Source organism: Meriones unguiculatus, chromosome 2, assembly GCF_030254825.1.
Source record: "Meriones unguiculatus strain TT.TT164.6M chromosome 2, Bangor_MerUng_6.1, whole genome shotgun sequence".
In the NCBI taxonomy this organism is placed as follows: Eukaryota; Metazoa; Chordata; class Mammalia; order Rodentia; family Muridae; genus Meriones; species Meriones unguiculatus.
The window spans coordinates 52947477-52964399 of record NC_083350.1 but is presented as its reverse complement, the minus strand read 5'-3'; the positions used below and the strand labels follow the sequence as shown (position 1 = coordinate 52964399).

The window sequence follows — 16923 nt, the reverse complement described above, 5'->3', positions numbered from 1 at the left end:
ATATAAATGTAATTTAAATTAAAAAAAAAACCCACACAACACAGAGTTTATTTAGAAGTTTTTAACTTATAAATAAAATGTCTAGGGGCTAGAGATGGCTTAGCAGTTAAAAGTACTAACTGCCCACCCAGAGGAGCCAGGCTCGATTCCCAGGACGCACATGGCAGCTCACAGCTGTCTCTAGCACCAGTTCCAAAGGATCTGATGACCTCTTTTGGCCTCTGTGGGCACTGCATGCACACAGTACACAGAATATACATACACCACTTACAAAAAATAAAAATAATGTAAAGAAAAAAGAAAAGAAATTGTGTAACAATAGTAACAAAGTGGAGGGCTAGAGAAATGGCTCAGTGGTTAAGAGCACTGCTTGCTTTTCCAGAGGACCCAGGTTCAGGTCCCAGCACCCACATGGAACACCCTCACACAGACAGGCATTCAGGAAAAACACCAATGCACATGAAATAAAAATAGCTTACTAACAAAACAGTAGCACAAAGTTTTATATGCATGTATGTATGTATGTACTACACCCTATATGAAGTGTTATATCAGCTGGAGATAGACTATAAGTTAAAGATTAATACTTCTAACCCTAGATCAGTTACTAACAGTCACAGCTATGGGGGCTTGAGAGATGGCATATTGTCTGAGAGTGTTTTCTGTTTTTTCAAAGGAGTTTCCTTCCCAGCATCCTCCATGTCAGGCACCTGTACACATACAGCATTCATTCACAGACACACATGGAGTCACATTTTTCAACTCTACTTGAAATCTGGCAGCAAATACCTATAATGCTGCCACTCAGGAGAAGTAAGCAGGAGGTTCCAGAGTTAAGGGTGGTATTTGACTTCATTATAAATCTGAGATATATTTATCATCTCTGAGGCCAATCAGAGATACATGAGAACCTGTCTAACAAAAAAACAGAACAAAAACCGTGCTGGCCAAGATTGAAAGAAAGGTAATAAGTGCAAAGAGTTCAGGTTTGTAGAGGGATAGGACAGTATTCTTTGTCAAAATTGATTTTAAGAAATAGGGAATGTTTACTTTAGATTGTAGGTTTAAATTTTTTTTTTTTTAATAAACTGTAGCACAGTAGAACAGCTGTTATTTTTTAAATAAGCTGTTGCTTTCTTTGGCCATAAGAAAATTGGCCTGTATGGTTCTAAAACCTACACTCACTGAAAGAGATCCATCTTAGACTCCATAAAATAAGAAATTAATTTCTGTTTCAGAGACAGAAGAAATGGGTGATGAAGAAGTTTTCTCCTGGCTAAAATGTGCAAAGGGGCAGTCCCATGAACCAGAAAACCTCATGCCTACCCAGATCATCCCTGGCACAGGTAAAGAAATTCCTTCTGAGATTGGGTGAAAAAGTGTTTTGTGCTTATTTCTTTTGATTTTATAGTGGTGAGTATTGAACTCTCAGCTTTTTACGTAGTAGGTCAACACTTCTACCACAGAGCTATATCCCTAGCCTAAGTGTATGGCTTTAGTTTGAGCTTCATGTGGATGTGTGTAAGAGAGATGTGTGGGTGTGTTGGTGTGCAACATGGGTGTGTTTGGTGTGGGTATGGTGTGTGGGAATGTGTGGTAGGTGTGTGTATACACATGTGTTTGAGACAGGGTCTCCCTTGGTAACTCTGGCTGGCCTGAAAATCATTGTGTAAAACCAAGCAGGCCTCAATTCACAGAGGCCTCTTGGCTCTTGTTTTGCTTTAGTCTTTTGTTTACTATGTATGTGGGTGTTATGTCTACATGTATGTCTGTGTGACCATGGAGGCTAGAAGAGGGTATCAGGTCTCCTGGAACTGGAATTCCAAGGGGTTGTGAGCCACTGTGTAGGGAATTGAACCCTTAGACAGTGTTAAAGGAACTAATATTTTTAACATCTGAGCCATCTCTTTGGCACCATTGTTTTAGCATTTTTTCCTTAATTTTCAAAGATTTATTTTTATTTTTCTATTGTTTATATCTATGTGGTATATCTGTGTGCAGGCACTCCTGGAGCTCAGAAGGGGGTATCAGGTGCCCTGATGCTGGGGTTACAGGCTGACATGAGTGCTGGGAGCTGAGCTCTGCTCTCATAGAAGAGCAAGAAGCACTCCTAACTGCTGATTACCTCTGCAGGCCCTGTTTTAGCCTCAGAAGCACAGACTGGCCTGGAACTCACTGTGTAACTAAGCTTGAATTTAGGATCCTCTTGCCTCCTCCTCCCAAGTACTGGGAATACAGGAGTAGGCCACCACACTCTATTGTCTACATGCTGGGATGACCTCGGGGCTTCATGCATGCTAGGCAAGTACTCTGCCAACTGAGGTCACATTCCCAACCCACAGAAAGGGGTTTTATGTAATATAAGCAGGCCTTGAACTTGGGACCAGTGAGGAATTAGCTAGGCCAGAGTAAAAGAAAGCACTCTCTAGACTGATGGCTACTTTTCTCATTGCTGTGACAAATAACCAAGGTAAAGTCACTTAAGGAGTGTATTTAAAGTCAGGATTCAGAAACAAAATGCTGGTGTTCTGCTTGCCCTTTTTAGTCATTTTTGGGCATCTGAGGATGGGTCTTCCCTCTTGAGGTAAGCCTTTCTGGAAATATGCCTCAGACAACTCAAAGTTGTTTTACCACAGGTATTCTAAATTCAGTCAAACTGACAATGATGATAAATAATCGCACTAGACATTTAGAAAGACTTCTGGTTTTAGGCTTATAAAAATCCAGCTAAGGGGCTGGAGAGAGATGGTTCAGCAGTTAAGAACACTTGCTACTCTTGTTACCTTGGTTCAGTTCCCAGAACCCACATAGGACAACTCACAATCACTTGTAACTCAAGTTTCAGGAGATCCAATTCCCTCTTTGGCCTTCAAGGGCATGCATCTAGTACATATACATGCAACCATTCGAGTAAAATAAAATCAAAGCAAGCAAACAAAATGTGTTTTGCCTGGAGGTAGTCGCACACCTTTAACAGCACTCAGGAGGCAGAGGCAGGTGGATCTCTGAGTTTGAGGCCAGCCTGGTCTACAGAGTGAGTCAAGAACAGGGCTACATAAATTTAAATTTAGAAAATATTGTGTGTGTGTGTGTGTGTGTGTGTGTGTGTGTTCAAAGCCAGAGTGGTCTGCAGGGTGAGTTCCAGGACAGCCAGAGCTGCACAGAGAAACTCTGTCTTGAAAAAGAAAAAAAATGATCAAGTAAATGCATTTTTATAATCCAGCTGAGAGCTGCCATGATGTAACCCTGGTCCTCAGGAAGCTGAGGTGGAGAGGAGGACTGCAGTGGGCTGGAGGCCACCTAAGCTACATAGTATGTTCCAGGCCAAGCAAACAATAATAAAAATAGCCACCTGAGGGGGTGGATGTTTAGCTCAATGCAAGGCCCTGGGTTCGGTGCTCGGCTTCCAAGGGAGAGGGGGATATTCAGTGCAGCATAACCAAACCCTTGAATTCATGAAAGAAGATGGCCACAAGCTGGACAGAAGGAGTGACTGTGTTTAGGTCATATTCCCAGCTTCCTGCAGCAGCTCCTCCTTAGAAGTTCAAAACCAACCTGGGTCCTTAGACCCCTGTCTCAAAACGGTATTTATTACACCATGACATATGACAGTGTCCAGTGGTACTTACTTACTGCCCTATTTTTCTCTTAGCGCTTTACAATATTGGAGACATGGTACATGCTGCCCGGGGAAAGTGGGGAATTAAAGCAAACTGCCCCTGTATTAGTCGGCAAAGCAAATCCGTTTTGAGACCTGCTGTCACCAATGGGATGTCACAGGTAAAGTGTGTGGGGCCACAACTGAGAGGCTTGGTTGGCTTCTTTCTCCTTCCTTCCTTCCTTCCTTCCTTCCTTCCTTCCTTCCTTCCTTCCTTCTTTCCTTCCTTCTTTCCTTCCTTCCTTCCTTCCTTCCTCCCTCCGTCCCTCCCTCCCTCCCTCCCTCCCTCCCTTCCTTCCTTCCTAACTTTGGGTTCTATTTTCTTTTTTTTAATTGTTTTATTTTAGAATTAATCCCAGAAGGGACAACCCTGGGGTAGAAGATAGGGATGGTAGGGAGGCCCAACCAAAACTTAGTGTATATGAAAATGCCATAGGGACCTGTTACCTTGTATGCCAATTAAAGCAAAAATTACTGCCTTCAGTTTAAAAGGAAAAAAGTTAATCCAACTCCTCAGGATTCTGAGGTGGAAGAATTGTGAGTTTTGAGGCCCATCTGGGCAATATCAAGACCACATTTCAAAAGGAAAAGCAAAACAATAAGAATTCATAGTGTACAGCTTTCATTTGATACTCTCCTAGCACCACTAACACAGGATAGATGACTGAAAGCCCAAGCATGGATGCTGAGGGATCTGCAGATGTGGCTTCAGTAGCATTAATGAGCTGGAGCATTCTCTGAAAACGTCGGCAGTTAATAATAAAGTCAGAATATGATGAACATTTACTATGCCAGAGCTGTGCACAGACTGGCTTTTAATCCCCCAGAATGGCTTCATGCAATCACCTTTCTTTCTTTCTTTTTCTTTCTTTCTTTCTTTCTTTCTTTCTTTCTTTCTTTCTTTCTTTCTTTCTTTCTTTCTTTCTTTCTTTCTCTTTCTTTCTTTCTTTCTCTTTCTTTCTTTCTTTCTTTCTTTCTCTTTGTCTTTCTTTCTGTCTTTCTTTCTGTCTCTCTCTCTCTCCCTCTTTCTTTTACTGTATTTCTTATGTATAAGTGCTCTGTTTGCATGGACACCTGCACACCAGAAGGGGACATAAGATCTCATTGTAGATGGTTGTGAGCCACCATGTGGGTGCTGGGGGTTGGACTCAGCACTCTTGCAGCCAGTGCTCTTAACCAATGAGCCATCTCTCTAGCCCCTATGGGATTAACTTTGAGGGGAATTAACTTTTAATAACTACTTTTTTGTTGTGGAAATCATCTAACACATGCTTTAAATTATGAATTCCAAATCTTATTCACTTGGTTTTCCATGGAACCAAACTGCTAGCACATTGTAGATGCAATAAGTACATATGGAATTAGAAAATGGATGAAATAATGTTGTTTGGGATAGTTCCAGGTTGTTCTTCGCAGACCTGTGTAGTGTTAGCAACCATTGGTAGTCATGTTCCATTTGCTCTACCCACACTCACCCTCTGCAGTCCTCCTAACTAATGCTCTAATCTTCCGTGCCTTAGCTTCCCAGTATAACCCCTAGTGCCTCTTCTGGAAATGAAGCTACCTTCTCAGGCGGAGGCGGAACTGCCACGGTAACAAATCCAGAGCCAGACCAAGTTCCCAAAGGTGCCGGCCCTGACAGCAGATCTGAGGAGCCCCTCAGAGCAGAAGGTTCCACATCAAATAGCAATAGTGAACTAAAAGCCATCAGGCCCCCGTGCCCTGACGCGGCCCCTCCCTCCTCTGCCCTGCATTGGTTAGCGGATTTAGCAACTCAGAAGGCTAAAGAAGAAACAAAAGGTGAGATGAACCACCTGTGCCCTACGGGACATGGGACGAGTGTTGGGTTTGTATTCTGTGATCTTTAAGGCGGTTGGAGTAAGTTTCCTCCTGGTTTGTTTCTACAGCTAGAGTTGACAGCTACACTTAGAGCAGTGGTGTTACTTTGAATCAGGGGCTCAGCTGGCCTTGAAAGGAACAGCCATCTTAAATGGGCTTGACAGCCACCTGGGAATTATTTTTCCAATGGATATTCTTTCACCCCACTTAAACCCATTAAGTTAGAGTTTTCTGAGATAAGGACTGATCTCCATTTTTAAACAAACACCACGAATGATTCCAGTCTAAGAGTTCTGGAGACCCACTTAAACTGTCTTAGAAGATAAAAGGTAGGTGAGAAAAAAGGAATTTTGTGATCCAAGCTTAGACAAGAAGAAAGAATTAGAGAGTTTTTCTATATCCCTGAAACCTGGTGTTCATAGCTTCTCAGCCTTGACACAGACTAAACCTACATAGTTTGAAGACAAGACAGGACAGAAGCTCTTTCCTTGCTTCCCAGCGGTGTCGAGAGAGTCAGTGTCTGCTGCCTGTTTTTCCCCGTGTGATGTTCTCTCCTTTGTGTCTTGCAGAAGCAGGGTCCCTGAGGTCGGTGCTCAATAAAGAGTCTCATTCACCCTTTGGGCTGGACTCATTCAACTCCACTGCAAAAGTCTCTCCGTTGACTCCAAAGCTTTTTAACAGTCTGTTACTGGGTCCCACTGCCTCCAACAGCAAAACTGAGGGTTCTAGCCTTCGAGACCTCCTTCACTCTGGGCCCGGAAAGCTTCCTCAAACCCCTCTGGACACGGGCATACCCTTCCCCCCTGTTTTCTCTGCATCTTCAGCAGTAAGTATCCTTTCTACAACTCTAACCTTTAGTATTTTTCCATGAGAAAACCATCACAGATCTAGATGATTGGATCAGAGGATATTCTGGCTGCTGTGTTCTTTATTCTTTACATGGTCAAGCTAGCAAGACCTCTTTTAACATTAAGTTCTTGGAATGTTTGAGATCATTGTAAATAGTAAGCCTTGGCTACCTTTTTTTCCCCAGAGATAGGGTTTCTCTGTGTGGCTTCCTTTGTAGGTCTTGTATTTGTTCCTTGTTCCTAGAACCCTCCTTGTGTGTACACAGGCTTGCTTGCTTTATCACTTCTGCTTCCCACCTGAAAAATACTGTTCTCGGAAAGCTGTTTTTTATATTTTACACTTTAGTTTTGTTAGACACGATCTCATGTAGTCCACGCTAGCCTCTCAGACTTGATGGGTAACTATGAGTTACTTTGAACTCCTGATCCTCCTGCCTCTGCCTCCCAAATTCTGAGAATACATGCCTGTGCTACCACCTGGGTTATGCCACACTCATCCTCTACACTTCCTAACATTTATTGTAATCTGCTGTTTTATGTATTGTGTTTCTTTGCCTATACTAAAGGCATTTTATTTACTAGTACAATCTCTAGTACCATAGTGTGCAGTAGTCATTTTCAGTAAGCACTGATGGATGAACTATGCGAATTCTCAGAATACAGAAGTTAGAGATAATAGAAACAGGGAGTGAGCGGAGGGGCCGAGAAATGGCGCAGTAGTTAAGAGCACTGGCTGCAGAAGACCTGCGTTCACTTTCTAGTGCCCTCATGTCAGCTCACAAGCCTTTACAGGGGATTTGATGCAGGCTTTTAGCCCCTGAGGGCAACAGACATGCGTGTGGTACACAAACAACATGCAGGCAAAACACACACATTTTAAAAAAACAAACAGAAAGGCCTTGCAGGTTTCCCTTTGTCTTTTTTCCATTTAGGGTGTGTGGCTTGGGGCCATCACAATATGGGAGTCTGCTCTCCTTCTGTTGAGTAGATAGTGGTCAAGTTCAGGTCATCGGACTTTGGCAGCGGGTGTCTTTTTACCTGCTGAGCTGTCTGACTGACCCCGCATTATTTCTTGAGTGTCATTTCAGAAACATTACTATATAATTTTCTCCTGTTGACACAAGTTTGCTCTACAGTTTGCTTTTGTGCTTTTCAGTGTATATATCTTGTAAGTCATTTTAAACAAGTACATGAAATTGTTTCTGATTCTGTTTATGGTTAATGGCTGCACTCTGAAACCATAGGTGGTTGAATCTATGTAGTTGTTTCTTTTTAGATAAGTAATTTCAAAATTGAATATTTTGAATATTTTTGTACTTGCTTATATCCCTATTTTCTTGAATTTTTTTTTCAGAACATTGTATGATTACATGGTTTGTTTTGTTGTTGTTGTTGTCTGTCTGTTGAGACAGTCTCACTGTGTATCCCTGGCTGTCTGGGAATGCTGTGTTGACAACGCTGGCCTTGAACTCACAGAGCGCTACCTGGCACTGCACCCAGTTGTATGACAAGTGGTTGGTAGTACTTCAGATGGGAGTATCAGGTTTATAGGAGTCCTCTGTTCCGTTCTGTGACTTTGCCAGTGTCTCTTTCATCTCCAGGGAGCCTGAGCTTTCCCATCCGCTGAAACAGTGAGATGCCACTGTTCTGTTACTGGGTGGTAACAGAAGGACTGAAGGAGTGTTCTTAGACAGACATTGTTAAGATAGATGTTCTGTGGCAGGGAATGGCTTTTCTGTTACACGAGCGGGTGCTCACCTGCCACAGGGGAAAGCATACAGGGTTCAGTTTTCTCCTCAGACTCTGTGGGTCCATGGATAGAGCGCAGGCCATCAGACGTGGCAACAAGCACCTTTACCCACTGATCTGTCTCACCGGCCCAGAAAACCACTGCCTTGTGAGGTCTGGTCAGTTCCTTAATTGCGTTATGTCTTGGGGATACCATCCAAAGAGAGCTTTTTCTAAATGAATCTTTTAAAATCAGCCATAGCATTATATGAACTCTGCAGACTACATGCATATGCTTATCACAGAGTTCAATATAAAGATGTGTTTTCCAGGTTGGGAAATACATTCCCTCAACGGGCTTGGAGGCTTACACCTTTAATCCCAGCACAGGCAGGCGGCCGCGCTTGATGTACAGCCCAAGTTTCAAGGCAGCCAGGGCCACACAGAGAACCCCTGTCTTTTTCAAAACAAAACAAAACAAAACAAAACAAAAAGATCTTTCTGAGCCAGGTGGTGGTGATGCACACCTTTAATCCCAGCGCTCAAGGCAGAGGCAGGCAGATCTCTGAGGTCTACAGACCAAGTTCTAGGACAGTCAGGACTACAAGAAGCTGTCTTGGAAAACAAAACAAAACAAAACCTTTCTGTACTTTCATAAACGTAAGAAAACATAAAAGGCTGAGAAATGTAAGATATTAAAAATTAGTAACTTTTTGTTTCCCCACAGTTACAGAAGGCATCTTAATAAGTTTTATGGTACTTAATTAGATAGATTAGAACTTGGAAATATTTTAATGTTCTTATGGTGCTTGAGTCAAGCTTACCTGAGGGTTTGTCTGTGAAGGGAGCGAAGAGCAAAGCCAGCCTACCCAACTTTCTCGACCACATCATTGCCTCGGTGGTAGAAAATAAGAAAACCTCAGATTCTTCAAAGCGGTCCTGCAACTTGACAGATACCCAGAAGGAGGTGAAGGAGATGGTGATGGGGCTAAATGTGCTGGACCCCCACACTTCTCACTCTTGGCTCTGCGACGGGCGGCTTCTGTGTCTCCATGACCCCAGCAACAAAAACAACTGGAAGATCTTCCGAGAATGCTGGAAGCAAGGCCAGGTAAGCAAACTAAGTTGCTGAGTTCTTTGCAGGCCTGTCTGCAAGATCTTCTGCCAGAAAGACATACACAGTAAATTCAACTTGTTATTTCAAGTTGACTTTGCTTTTTAAAATCAAGGAGCTCCCTCAGAACACTCTGTGTGTCTTCCAATGTGAGGCCGTATGTTGTATCTGTAAGGCTCTCTCTCGTACACTGAGCTGCCCTGGATGACAGCTTTGGAGGAGACTCCGAGAGTGTAGTGCTGGATAGGGTGAAGGTGTGAGCTGGAGTGACAGGTAAATACTGAGTCTTTAGTGGTGCATGTGATAATGTGATGGTGCTTCAGGAGCGAGGAGCATGTGGAGTTTCTCTGTTTGCATTTGTATTATGAGGAAATATTCTCAAAGTTGCATTTGCCAGCAATGTCTCCTTACCTCAAAACACTAATACATACCAAGTAAGAAAAATATCTTAAGTGGATGTCCCTCAGAGTGAGAACACAGCATAACAGTAGAGCAGAGGCAGTCTCATTCTCTTTAGTTAATGTACGGGAATCTGTGGATTATAAACTGGAGAAATATTTTCTAAATGGTTCTGATTGGATGTTATCTTTGTTTTCACAGCCAGTGCTAGTTTCAGGGGTACATAAAAAGCTCAAGTCTGAGCTCTGGAAGCCAGAAGCCTTTAGCCAGGAATTTGGAGACCAGGATGTGGACTTGGTGAACTGCAGGAACTGCGCTATAATTTCTGATGTCAAAGTTCGGGATTTCTGGGATGGCTTTGAGATTATATGCAGTAAGTAACTTTGTTGACTGGTTATGTGATGACAGGGTGGGTAATAAGCATCTAAATACTCAGTCCTGCACCATATCCTCTTGGAGGGAGGGCCTTCTGTCTCGATGCCAGCTGTGTACAGCTGCATGAAAGTCCTGTTATCCCAGATCAGGCCTGCACTTTGTGTTAAGACTTAGGTTATAGGGAGCTCTCTTGCTCTGAGGAGGGGAGCAGGAATCCTGTGAGATGGAGAGATGTGACTCAGATTGCAGTAGTGGGTAGAAAAAAAAAACAAAGCCCTCCTCACCTGGTCCTTTATGAACCAGGAGGTTGTATCTCCTGAGACTCAGTCCCGAGAAGATTAAGTAATAGGGGATTGTGAGAATGCTGTCTGTCTTCTAGAGAGACTGCGGTCAGAAGATGGGCAGCCAATGGTGCTCAAACTCAAGGACTGGCCCCCTGGGGAAGACTTTCGGGACATGATGCCAACAAGGTGAGTGATTTCAGATAATGCCATTCTCAGAGGCTTGTGCCTGGCAGAAGCCAGCACAGCACAGTCACAGAGATGTGAACTTGATTTCTTTCTCCTCCCTGGAGCAAACTGAGTCATCTTTCCTGCCCTTTCTTAGGTTTGAAGATCTGATGGAGAATCTTCCTCTGCCAGAATATACCAAACGAGATGGCAGGCTCAATCTGGCTTCTAGGCTACCCAGCTACTTTGTAAGGCCTGATCTGGGCCCCAAGATGTACAACGCCTATGGTATGAGGGAGAGGACAGAGTTGCCCCTTTGGGGGACTGCTGTTCTCATTTTATATAGAGAGATGATGGGGCAGGTGACAGGTGATTTTGAACGTGTTTCCTTTGTCGGTATTGATTTGTGTAACATTCATAAGCTTGCGTATTTACTCAAGCAGACATGTTCTTATTAGTTTTATTTTTAGTTTTACTAAGACTGAAGAATACCAAATACCTTGTGATCAGGCTTGTATTCTCTTAAAAGTGACCTAGTACTGTGAAAGGTGAATTCTGTCTGAATGTCTGTAATGTTTAGAATTTCAAGAAAGGGACCATTTTCAAGAAGTGGCTTGATGAATGCTGATGATATGTAGATCAAGCTAGGAATTAGTCGTAAACTGTATAAAAGATAAAGGAGAATGCTTTGACTCACTTTCTCTCTTCTCACCTCCCAAACCTCTTCCTCCTCTTCTGTGAGTCCTGCCTCCCTGTAGTGCTGGAGATTGAACTTGAGGCCTGAGCACCTTAGCCAAGCATTCTCCCACAAAGCTGACTTCTTGACAGACACACACACATCTCCCTCTCCCAGGGTTGCTTATTCAAGCACGGCCTTGGGCATATTTTCAGGGTTTACGTGGGTCCTTTGGAATTTCACCCCTTTACCTTTCATATTTTCCTCCCACCTTTAGGCTTGATAACAGCAGAAGACAGAAGAGTTGGTACAACAAATCTTCATTTAGATGTGTCCGACGCGGTTAATGTGATGGTCTATGTTGGGATCCCTATCGGGGAAGGTGCTCACGATGAAGGTGTGATTGCTAGAAAAATTGCTGTGGTCTGGCTGCCCTGAGAAGCGTAGCAACTGGCTGCTTCTCCTCGGTTAAATACAGTGGCTTTTTCTTAAGTTCCTTCCACACTCCATGTGCAGTTGGCACCTGGGGGCCATTGTTAGACAAAGGGATGTTGAGCAGAGTGCTGCCCTTCAGGGAGTGCTCTCTCTTTCTACCAGCTGTATAGCCCAGCCAGGAGAGGGCAGAGGCCTGGGCCATGGTGCAGCGGTTAAGAGTACTCTGCCCCAGCACCCACAGCAAGAGCCTCACAAACCTCCTGTGACTCCAGCTTTAAGGAATGTGATGCTCTCTGGCCTCCCCAGACACTGTATGCGTGTGGTGCACGTGAACTCATACACAAGTGAACAAGTAAAAATAAATACATTTTTAGCCATGTGCAATGGTGCACATCTATAATCCTAGCACTCAGAGAGGCAGAGGCAAGTGGATCTCTGAGTTAGAGGCCAGCCTGGTCTACAAAATGAGTCCAAGACAGCCAAGGCTACACAGAGAAACCCTGTCTCAAAAAAAAAAAGAAAGAAAGAAAAGAAAAAGAACCAGGAGGCAGGGTCAGGTGGATCTCTGAGAGTTTAGGACCAGCCTGGTCTCCTAAGAGAGTTCCAGGCCAGCCAAGTCTACATATTAAGAACCTGTTGCTTTTACCAAGTGGGTCTCTGGGACCCAACTGAAGTCATCAGACATGGCAGCCCTTGCCTTTATTTTATGAGTCACCTCACCAGCCCCGATATTCATTTTGATTTTATTTTTAAACAGGGTCTCTCTTTTTTTTTTTTTTTTTTAGAATTCCATATGTAGATGAGGCTGACCTCAAACTCAAAGAGATATGCCTACCTCTGCCTCAAGAGCTGGGATTAAAGGTGTATACCACCATGTCTAGCAAATTTTGATTCTTGATTCTTTGATATTGTTAGAGATAGAAGAATGGAGAACAAACTTACTTAATTAGACATGGTTTTACTGGTCAGACTGGTTACTTTGACATCACCACTTTGTTCTTTTCAGAAGTACTCAAAACGATTGATGAGGGAGATGCTGATGAGGTGACCAAGCAGAGGATTCATGATGGGAAAGAGAAGCCAGGGGCTTTATGGCACATTTATGCAGCCAAGGATGCAGAGAAGATCAGGGAGCTGCTCCGGAAGGTATGCCTCCTGCTGGGCAGGACTGCTCCAGCTCCTGGCTGTGGTCTTGGCAGACACCAAGGTCTCTTACTGGTAAATGGCATGGTAGCTTATACCTGTAATTCCAGCACTTGGGTGCTGTTGTCAAAAAGATCACAATTAGAGGCCAACCTGGGCTACATAAAGAGTCCCTGTCTTTAAAAAAAAAAAAAGCCAGAGGCTGGAGAGATGGCTCAGCGGTTAAGGGTACAGACTGTCCTTTCAGAGGACCAGTACCTATATTATAGCTCACAACTGTCTGTAACTCCAAAATCTGACACTCACATAGACATACATACAGGCAAAACACCAATGAACATAAAGCAAAGGTAAATAAAGTTAAAAAAAAAAAAAAAACTACTTGCTAATCTTGCAGGGGGCCCAGGTTTAGTTCCCAGCATTTGCATGAAAGTTCTTGGACCTTTGTAAAACTTCTTAACACATGTGCCATACAGGCTTACATCACACATGCAAGCAAAACACTCATACACATTAAAAAAAAAAATATTTTAAAAAAAAGAACAAACAAACAAAAAAAGGGTTGGAAAAACTGGCTTAGCAGTTAAGAGCATTGGCTGTTCTTCCAAAGGTCCTGAGTTCAATTCCCAGCAACTATTTGGTGGCACTTCCTCTGGAGGAGTAGCCAGTGAGTGCTCTTAGCCTCTGAACCATCTCTCCAGTGTCACAACTATCTATAATGGAATCCCATGTCCTCTTTTGGCATACAGTAGTATATGCAAGTAGAGCACACATAAACATAAAATACATAATAAATTTTGCCTGTGCCTAGTGGTGCACGCCTTCAGTCCCAGCACTTGGGAGGCAGAGACAGGTGGATCTCTGTGAGGCCATCCTGGTCAACAAAGTGAGTCCAGGACAGCCAGGGCTTTTACACAGAGAAACCCTGTCTCGGGAAGAAAAAATACAAGCTGGGTTTGTAGGTAAGAGGGCTTACCTAGCGTGCATAAGGCTCCTCATCTCTGAGGAAGGAAAGAGAAAGGACTGTTAGCCAAGAAGCCTTTTTTCAAAATGCTCTAGAGTCCTGAGCTCAGACTTATGTTCAACATAATAAGTAATATTTTATGACCCCCTGGTGGCTATCCTACACATTTTTTCCTATACGTGCATAATGGTACATAAGGTACAGTAAAAGAATAACAGTAGTACTGCAACATAACAAACAGACTATTTGGGGAGGGGTTGGTTGGTTAGTTAGTTGGTTTTGTGTTTTGTTTTGGTTTGTTGAGACAGGGTTTCTCTGTGTAGCCTTGGCTGTCCTGGAACTCCATCTTTAGACCAGGCTGGCCTTGAACCTTGAACTCAGAGATCCACCTGCCTCTGCCTTTCAAGTGCTGGGATTAAAGGTATCCGCCACCACTGCATGGCTGTGTAACACCTCAAACTTGTGATTCTCCTGCCTCTGCCTCCTTCAGCAAATTCTTCCAGTGTGCTCCACCACAACTGACTCATTGGGGATCTTCGAGTTTGTGATCACGCTTTTGTCTTTCGGGAGTAATTTTTGTTTTGTTTTGTTTTTGTTTTAAACATGTATTTATTTATACAGTATTCTGTACCGAATTTGTGCCTGCAGGCAAGAAGAGGACACCAAATCTTAGTACAGATGGTTGTGAGCCACCACATGGTTACTGGAAATTGAACTCAGGAACTTTGAAAGAACAGACAATGCTCTTAACCTCTGAGCCATCTCTCCAGCCCTTGTTTTGTTTTTGAGACAGGGTTTCTCTGTGTAGCCTCGGCTGTCCTGGACTTGTTTTGTAGACCAGGCTGGCCTCAAACACACAGAAATCTACCTGCCTCTGCTTCCCAAAGGGTGTGTGCTAGCGCACTCTGCTTTGAAAGCAATTATTACATAAAGAGTACATGCTCTCTGAAACTTTTGCAGCCATCTGAACTGGAACAGCTATTAAGTGATAAATGCTAGAGCCTAGACAAGCACAAGACGTGTCTAGTGGAAGGTGAAGCTGGGCAGTGGGAGCATCTTCCACACCTCATAATAATACCATACAATCTTACACTTTTGCAGCCTTTCTGACTTTTCTGTGCGGTGTGTTTAGAGCAGGGCTGGCTGTGGGTAAGGAAAGGCTACTATATTAATTCTTCCATTTTGGGGATTTTGATCATGACTTCAGGTTGGAGAAGAACAAGGCCAAGAGAATCCCCCTGATCATGACCCAATTCATGACCAAAGTTGGTATCTGGACCAGATCCTCCGAAAGCGACTCTTTGAGGAGTATGGGGTGCAAGGCTGGGCTATTGTGCAGTTCCTGGGTGATGCTGTCTTCATACCTGCTGGAGCCCCTCACCAGGTGTGTTGCAGTTGAGACTTTCCACATCTCATAGGCTTTGCTGTTTGTGTCTCTCTCTAGTCTAGCTGGAAATGCAGAGTTACACTGTTTGCTCTAGCATCAGGACTTGTTAATTTTTCATTTTATTTTTTTGTATCTTTAAATACTTGCTTTTTTGTTTTGGTTTTGGAGACCAGGCAAGCCTCCAACTCAGAGATCAGCCTGCTTCTGCCTTGTTAGTACTAGAATTAAAGATTAAAAGCATGTATTATCATACTCAGCCTATTTAAAATTGTGTGTGTGTGTCTATGTGTAGGACAGAGGGAAATTAATGGTAGTTGGTTTTCTCCTCCCACCATTGGGATCTGTGTATCAAACTCGGAGTACCAGGTTTGGTATCAAGCACATATAGCTGCTGAACCATCTCCATCTTACCAGCCCTTATTTTTAAATTTGCACTCAACAGTGTTTCTATAGTTTTAGCAGAACACAATGGCATGTGCTGTGGACTAGAGGATTGCTTATACCTGAGAATTCAAAACCACTATGGGTGACATAACAAGTCTCACCAAAAAAAGAAAGAAAGAAGCTGGGTGTGGTGGCACACACCTTTAACCCCAGCACCATGGGAGGTAGAGGCAGGTGGAGCTGTGTGACTTCTGAGGCCAGCCTGGTCTACAGAGCAAGTCCAGGACAGCCAAGGCTACACGGAGAAACCCTGTCCCAAATCACCAAGAAAAGAAAGAAAAAGGGAGAAGAAGAAGGTGTTGGGTTGTGTTTGCTTACGTTGCCGAGCCTAATGCCCGCACCCTCCCGCTGTGCCCCTGCCCAGGTTCACAATCTGTACAGTTGCATAAAGGTAGCGGAAGACTTCGTCTCCCCAGAGCATGTGAAGCATTGCTTCCGCCTGACCCAGGAGTTCAGGCACCTCTCCAACACGCACACGAACCACGAGGATAAGCTGCAGGTAAGCTCTGTCCCCTCACACGCCCTCTTCCACCTAAGTCAGACACGCTCTCCTCGTAGGACTTTCTGGTAGAGAGATAACTGGGGAAACTGTCTGGGCGTATAACGGCTTCCTGTCAGGAGCAGATGCCCAGCCATTTCCGTTGTGGGTTGGTTGGTTTGTTTGGGGTGTTGCTTTGTTTTTTAAACACTCTCTCAAATAGCCCAGGCTGTCCTTAAACTTTTTTTTTTTTTAAATATTAATCACAGGTTATTTATTTTGTATCCCAGCCGTAGCCCCTGTCCTTGAACTTCTGACCCTACTCTTTCCAGCTTCTCTACAGGAACTTATTACCTACTCATCTTAATTGATGCTTATAACCTAGCTGAAGTAGACAAGTATCACAAGTTCCAGACAAACCTGGGCTTCTTGAGTGAGACCATGTGTTGTGTGTGCTAAGGGGTCTTTTAATCTACTCATTTCCAGTGCAGTTAATGATTCCATTTCTCTGTGCTTGGGAATTTTTTTAGTGTTGATAACTAAGTAGACTTACCTTTCTGGCCCGGGGAGAATACTGCAATACTGTGGAGGTTTTTATTTGGGAAGGAAGGTGCTTGTTTGTACCTTTTTTTCAGTGCTGGGCCTGAATACAGGGCTGTGGACATAGTGGGCAGGCACACCACTACTGAGCCACACCAGACTAAATTCAAAGCAGGTTCTTGCTAAGTTGCCCCAAATGCCCCGAACTCTCCATAGCCCAGGCTGACTTAGAACTTGTGATCCTTCTGCTTCAAGTGTCAGGAGGAGCTAGCTAGAATTATAAGCCTATGCCACTAGGTCCCGACTATTCAAAAGTTCCTTTTTTTAATTGGCTATGAGGTTTATTAATAAGCACCATTAGTGGTATAAGGGATTCATCCTTCATCACAGTGGAAGGCTTCACAGGAGGCAAGCCTGAGCTTGTCCAGGGAACACAGTAAAACCTT

At 43.6% G+C, this 16923-nt stretch overlaps 1 protein-coding gene across 1 annotated transcript in view; it reads left to right on the top strand.

Annotated features, from left to right (window-relative positions):
* Positions 1-16923, top strand: part of Kdm3b (lysine demethylase 3B) — a 65170-nt gene that overhangs the window by 45583 nt on the left and 2664 nt on the right. The window contains exons 12-23 of the mRNA XM_021653358.2: positions 1239-1346; positions 3653-3780; positions 5179-5458; positions 6067-6323; positions 8918-9184; positions 9788-9959; positions 10341-10431; positions 10568-10698; positions 11364-11483; positions 12528-12667; positions 14836-15012; positions 15824-15958. Coding sequence (XP_021509033.1) covers positions 1239-1346; positions 3653-3780; positions 5179-5458; positions 6067-6323; positions 8918-9184; positions 9788-9959; positions 10341-10431; positions 10568-10698; positions 11364-11483; positions 12528-12667; positions 14836-15012; positions 15824-15958 — 2006 coding nt within the window. The remainder of the gene's footprint in view (positions 1-1238; positions 1347-3652; positions 3781-5178; positions 5459-6066; positions 6324-8917; positions 9185-9787; positions 9960-10340; positions 10432-10567; positions 10699-11363; positions 11484-12527; positions 12668-14835; positions 15013-15823; positions 15959-16923) is intronic.